The sequence below is a fragment of the Peromyscus eremicus genome, chromosome 14 (genome assembly GCF_949786415.1).
Source record: "Peromyscus eremicus chromosome 14, PerEre_H2_v1, whole genome shotgun sequence".
Classification (NCBI taxonomy): Eukaryota; Metazoa; Chordata; class Mammalia; order Rodentia; family Cricetidae; genus Peromyscus; species Peromyscus eremicus.
Window position 1 is genome coordinate 48944591 of NC_081430.1, and position 6072 is coordinate 48950662.

At 42.2% G+C, this 6072-nt stretch overlaps 1 protein-coding gene across 1 annotated transcript; it reads left to right on the forward strand.

The window, feature by feature from the left end:
* Window positions 1–1098: 1098 nt before the first annotated feature.
* LOC131923815 (chromosome-associated kinesin KIF4A-like) lies at window positions 1099–5360 on the forward strand. The gene has a single exon (XM_059278995.1). It carries the CDS (start codon window positions 1171–1173, stop codon window positions 4855–4857), a length of 3687 nt encoding a protein of 1228 aa, XP_059134978.1. The 5' UTR covers window positions 1099–1170; the 3' UTR covers window positions 4858–5360.
* The last annotated feature ends 712 nt before the right edge of the window (window positions 5361–6072 follow it).

Consider the following 6072-nt stretch of genomic DNA (forward strand, 5'->3'; position numbering starts at 1 on the left):
CTAATGCAACTGTTATACAATATGTACATATATTAAAATACCATCTGATATGCCACTAATACATACAATTTTTATATTTTTATGTATCAATTAAATTTAGAAATAAATGAAAATGACTAAAGAAACTTAATAGTTTTAGAAACTTGTGAGACAATATCTTGCCTTCCGAGATTTTTATAATTAAGAGTCGTAAGAAGAAGACAAACAAACAAAGGAGCAAAAAACAATGCAGAAATAATTGCTGAAGGCTTTCAAAATTTGACAGACACAAAATACGCAGCTCAGATACCCAGTCAGGAAAGTACAAAGAGAAAACTGTAAACATGTGCAGAGAAGAATGACACATTTCATACAGAGAGAATGACTGCAATTTAAAGCTAACTTCTTATCTAGAAACAATAGTGCTATGTGACTTTAGAATGTTCCGAATTCTGGAAGAAAATTAAGCCAACGAGGAATGGTATATTTTGAAAAATTATCTTTTGAAATTTAGGTGACTAATAAACATGTTAGAACTCACAATACGTTTAGTAAAATTATACAATGAAAGAAAATTATACAAAAAATGAAATGTTGGGAGTAGATTTAAAAGAACAAATATAAAAGGTATACTCTTGACGACCACATGACATTGTTGGCAGAAATCAAAGATCTAAATAAATGCAAAGATGTCACATGGTTACCATTTGGAAACTACATTATTAAAATGGCAATGTTAGCCAAACGTATTTACATATTGAACACAATCTCAGCAGGTTATTTTGTAGTCACTGGTACGGTTATTCTAAAACTAAGGAAACCAAAGGGACTCAGACTAGAAAAAAAGTCAATTGAAGAAAAGTGAATTGAGGCTTCTTCCAAATTTAGCACAATGCCGTGCTATCAAGACAGTGTGGCATTAACATAAAGGTTAGGATCACAGATCAAAGCAGTAGTGTAGTTTTCGACAGAGATGCTAAAATAATTCTATCAGGAAAAAACAACACTCCTCAATGTAAGGTGCTGGAGTGCACGCAAAACAATAACTGTAGCACTCGGGCCACGCCCACAGGTATCTGCTCTCTGATTGGCTGGCAGAAACAGCGGTTAAAACTCCAGTTGGGAGGGGCCCAGGAGACAGAGAAGACTAAGGGAAGGGCGATTAGTTTGAGCAGATGCTCAACTAGGATCATGAAGGAAGAGGTGAAGGGAATTCCTGTGAGAGTAGCCTTGCGTTGCCGCCCTCTGGTCCCTAAAGAGATTGGCGAGGGCTGTCAGATGTGCTTATCCTTTGTGCCTGGGAAGCCTCAGGTGGTGATTGGTACTGATAAATCCTTTACCTATGATTTTGTGTTTGACCCCTTCACTGAACAGGAGGAGGTCTTCAACACAGCAGTAGCACCACTCATTAAAGGCATATTTAAAGGCTACAATGCCACTGTCCTGGCTTATGGACAGACTGGCTCTGGAAAAACCTACTCTATGGGAGGCGCATATAGTGCAGACCAAGACAACGAACCAACCATCGGGGTCATTCCTAGGGTAATACAACTTCTTTTTAAAGAAATGGATGAAGAGAAAGACTCTGAGTTTACACTGAGAGTGTCTTACTTGGAGATTTACAATGAAGAAATTTTGGATCTTCTTTGCTCACCTTGTGAGAAAGCTTCTCAAATACATATCCGGGAGGATCCCAAGGCAGGAATAAAGATTGTGGGACTCACCGAGAAGACGGTTTCAGCAGCCTCTGACATGGTTTCCTGTTTGGAGCAAGGAAACAACTCTAGGACCGTGGCTGCCACAGCTATGAATTCACAGTCTTCCCGATCTCATGCCATCTTCACAATTTCCATAAGGCAAAGCAAGAAAACTGACAAGAATAGCAGCTTTCACTCTAAGCTGTGTCTTGTAGATCTTGCTGGATCAGAAAGACAGAAGAAAACCAAGGCCGAAGGGGACCGCCTGAAAGAGGGTATTCATATTAACCGAGGACTCCTATGCTTGGGAAATGTAATCAGTGCTCTTGGAGATGGCAAAAAGGGTAGCTTTGTGCCCTACAGAGATTCCAGGTTAACTCGCCTGCTTCAAGATTCCCTGGGAGGCAACAGCCACACTCTTATGATTGCTTGTGTGAGTCCTGCTGACTCCAGTCTAGAGGAAACGTTAAATACCCTACGCTATGCTGACAGAGCTAGAAAAATCAAGAACAAACCTGTTATTAATACTGATCCCCAGATGGCTGAACTTAATCATCTGAAGTATCAGGTTCAACAGCTACAGGTTTTGCTGCTACAGGCACGTGGAGGTAGCCTGCCTGGATCTATAAATGCAGAACCATCAGAGACTCTCCAATCTCTGATGGAAAAGAACCAGTCCCTGATAGAAGAGAATGAAAAATTAAGTCATGCTCTGAGTGAGGCAGCTGGTCAGACAGCCCAGATGTTGGAAAGGATCATTGCTACAGAACAAGCAAATGAGAAAATTAACACCAAGCTACAAGAGCTCAGGCATCATGCAGCCTGTAAACTGGATCTTCAAAAGCTAATAGAGACTTTGGAAGACCAGGAATTAATAGAAAATGTAGAGCTAATTTGCAGTCTGCAACAAGTTATTATTCGTCTATCAGATGAAACCATTGCTTTTCTAGCTGCAGCCACAGAATCGGCAATGGAACTAGATGGTCAAGTAGTCATCAGTCCAGAGACTAGTAGGTCTTCTGATGCATTCACCACACAGCATGCTCTACATCAAGCTCAGATGTCTAAGGAACTCTCTGAGTTGAACAAAGCTCTTGCACTGAAAGAGGCCCTAGCTAAAAAGATAACTTTCAGTGGTGGCCAACAACAGCCCATTCAGTGCCAGTATGAGGCTAACATCAAAAGTCTAGAATTAGAAGTCAGCAGTCTGCAGAAAGAAAAGGAACAACTGCTTCTGGAACTTCAGACAGCCAAGAAGGATGTCAACCAGGCCAAGTTGAGTGAACACCGTCGCAAATGTCTACAAGAGCTGGAGACTCAAATAGCTGATTTGAAGAAGAAACTAAACGAACAGTCCAAGCTTCTGAAACTGAAAGAGTCCACCGAGAAGACGGTCTCCAAACTGACTCTGGAGATACAGATGATGAAAACCCAGCGAGTACAGTTAATGCGACAGATGAAGGAAGATGCTGAGAAGTCTAGACAGTGGAAGAAACAAAAGGACAAAGAAGTAATCCAGTTAAAAGAACAAGACCGTAAAAGGCAATACGAGCTGCTCAGACTTGAAAGAGACTTCCAGAAACAGTCCAATGTGCTCAGGAGGAAAACTGAAGAGGCAGCAGCTGCCAACAAGCGCCTCAAGGATGCTCTCCAAAAGCAACGGGAAGCCGCAGATAAACGGAAAGAAACTCAGAGCCATGGAACAGAAGGCACAGAAGCACGAGTGAAGAACTGGCTTAGAAATGAAATTGAAGTTATGATCAGTACTGAGGAAGTCAAACGCCATCTGAATGACCTTCTTGAAGAGCGAAAGATCCTAGCCCTGGAAGTGGGTCAACTTAAAGAAAACAAGAAACCTGGGGAGAACCCACCCCCTAAGCTCCAGAGGAGCACATTCGCTAGTGATGAAGTATGTGGTCATGTTTCAGAGCTAGAGGATTCTATTACAAAGCAGATTAAAAGCCTAGAGTCTGAAATGGAACTCAGGAGTGCTCAGATTGCTGACCTACAGCAAAAGCTCCTGGATGCAGAAAGTGAAGACAGGTCAAAACAACACTGGGAGAATATCAATACTATTCTGGAAGCCAAATGTGCCCTAAAATATTTGGTTGGAGAGCTGGTCTCCTCCAAACTACTGGTCAGTGAGCTTGAAAGCAACCTGAAACAGAGCCAGGCTGGCTATTCTAAAATGCAGAAGATGCTCGTTGAGGAGCAGAGTCATGTTGTTGTGGTAGAGACAGAATGGAAAGCTGAGTTGCTCAAGGTAGAGCAAATGCACCAAGAGAAGGTGCTCTATCTTCTCAGTCAGCTGCAGCAAAGCCAAAGAGCAGAGAAGCAGCTGGAGGTGTCGATCAGTGGAAAAGAGCAGCAGCTGCTGAACACACTGCAGAGTCAGGAGGAACAGTTTAGGAAAATGCAAGAACTGTGTGAACAAAACCAGCAGCTTCTCCAAGAGAATGAAGCCATCAGACAGAAACTGATTCTCCTTCAAGGTGCTAAAGGCCAGAAATTCCATCTTCCCAAGGATGGCCTTCAATCTTCAGATTCTCCCTTTGACTACATCCCACCTCCACCCAAACCATCCCGTGTTGGAGACAAGTTCCTGGAACAGAGCATAGACATTGAGTATCTAACGTATCATTCAGAGCATTCTGCAAATGAATCTAAAGATGGTGATGCTGATGATGAGGAGTGGAAACCAAGGAAACTGGCTAAAGTGTCCAGGAAGACCATCCAAGAGTGTTCCTGCAGGGGATGGTGCAGTAACAAACACTGTGGGTGCAGGAAACAAGGGTTGGACTGCAGTGTGGCCTGTGGCTGTGACCCCAGGAAGTGCCGGAACCGCCGGCAAGAACAAGATAGCTTGGACACTATTGAGTGGAACCAGGATTCTGAAAGCTCCTTCAAACTGGAGGATCCTACAGAGGTGACCTCAGGCCTGAGCTTCTTCAACCCTGTCTGTGCCACTCCCAATACCAAGATCCTAAAAGAGATGAGTGATATGGATCAGGTTCTGTTAAGGAAGACTGCTCTTGCCGTTTCCTTAGACCTCCCAGGCATAAAACACAGAGCAACAGAATCCCAAGAAAGTAAGGCCACAGGAAAGAAGAAGAAACGAGCTCTGGCCAGCAATAGCAGCTTCTTCTCTGGCTGCTCTCCTACCAAAGAAGAGGCCCACTGAGAGTGTAGTCAGCTCTTCTCTTCATCTGCCCTGGCAGACACTTTCAAGGAGAGTGTTGTTTATAATGACTTCCCTGGATTTTTGTTTTCTTGCTATTGAGAAAAAGGGACAAGTGCTCCTCAAAGAAAGAGGGCCTCTACTGAGTGTTGTCTTTAGACCCCCATCCAGGAACATTATTTTCTTCTTCAGAATTGAAGCCAGCTGCAGAAGACCCAGAGACACTTCAGGAACCAATCCTCACTCAATGCAGCTCTTTCTTTTTGGTCACTCAATGCCATCTGCTCACAGAGGTGGCTTTGAGGTCTTCCTGTCTTGAGACTGTCTCAGCTTGAAGGAGAAGCCTGTTACAGATGGAGGCTGGGCTCAGCTCCTTCACCCCACCTCAGGAATTGGACTAAGATAATTCCTGTCCTAATATGTCTGTATTTTAAATGTCTTAACAGGACCCACAAATTGTTTTCATTTTTCAATGTTAAATAAATCAACCCTAGCTATTCCAAAAATGACTCTTATGTACTGTAGTATAGAAAAATGGATGACAAAGTTGTTCAAAGTGCAGAAAGGAAAGCAAAAGCTGTAGAATCCTGGAACAAAGATGGGGTAGACCTGTAAGCTCTTGGACCAGGAGATGAGTTTTCTACACATGACACAAAATGCACAAGTCATAAAACTTTTAACTTTTAGAGTAGAAGAAAATATTTGCAAATCATATCTTATAAGCGAGCTGTACCTGGAATATATAAATAACTTTGATAATTTATCAATGTAAACAGAAACCCTGATAACAGTGGGCAAGGAATCGGAATAACCCTTTCCCCTAAGAAGAATTTCAAGTGACCAATAAGCCCAAGAAGTGATAGACAGCATTAAAGACATGCAAATCCAAACCATGATAAGGTAGCCTTTTATATATTCTTGGAGATTATAATAACCATTGGTGAGGATGTAGACAAATTGTGACCAAGTAGTCAGGGGTAGGAAAAGAAAAAGAAGTGCCACCTTGGGAAACAGTTCCTCACTATATAGCCCAACAATTCCATTCCTGGCTATGTGCCCCAAATAAATGAAAACCTATTTCCACAAAAAGAATCATAAACACAGCAGCAGCAGTTATAAGAGCCACAGATAGAAAAAAGTCCAATATTTACCTGATGGATAAACAAAATGTGCTATGTCTACAGTAGAATATTACTTACCCATAGAAAGAACAAAGCA

What these genes read in the sequence shown, in the direction of transcription:
- LOC131923815 (XM_059278995.1), top strand. Translation starts at nt 1,171, where the DNA reads ATGAAGGAAGAGGTGAAGGGAATTCCTGTGAGAGTAGCCTTGCGTTGC.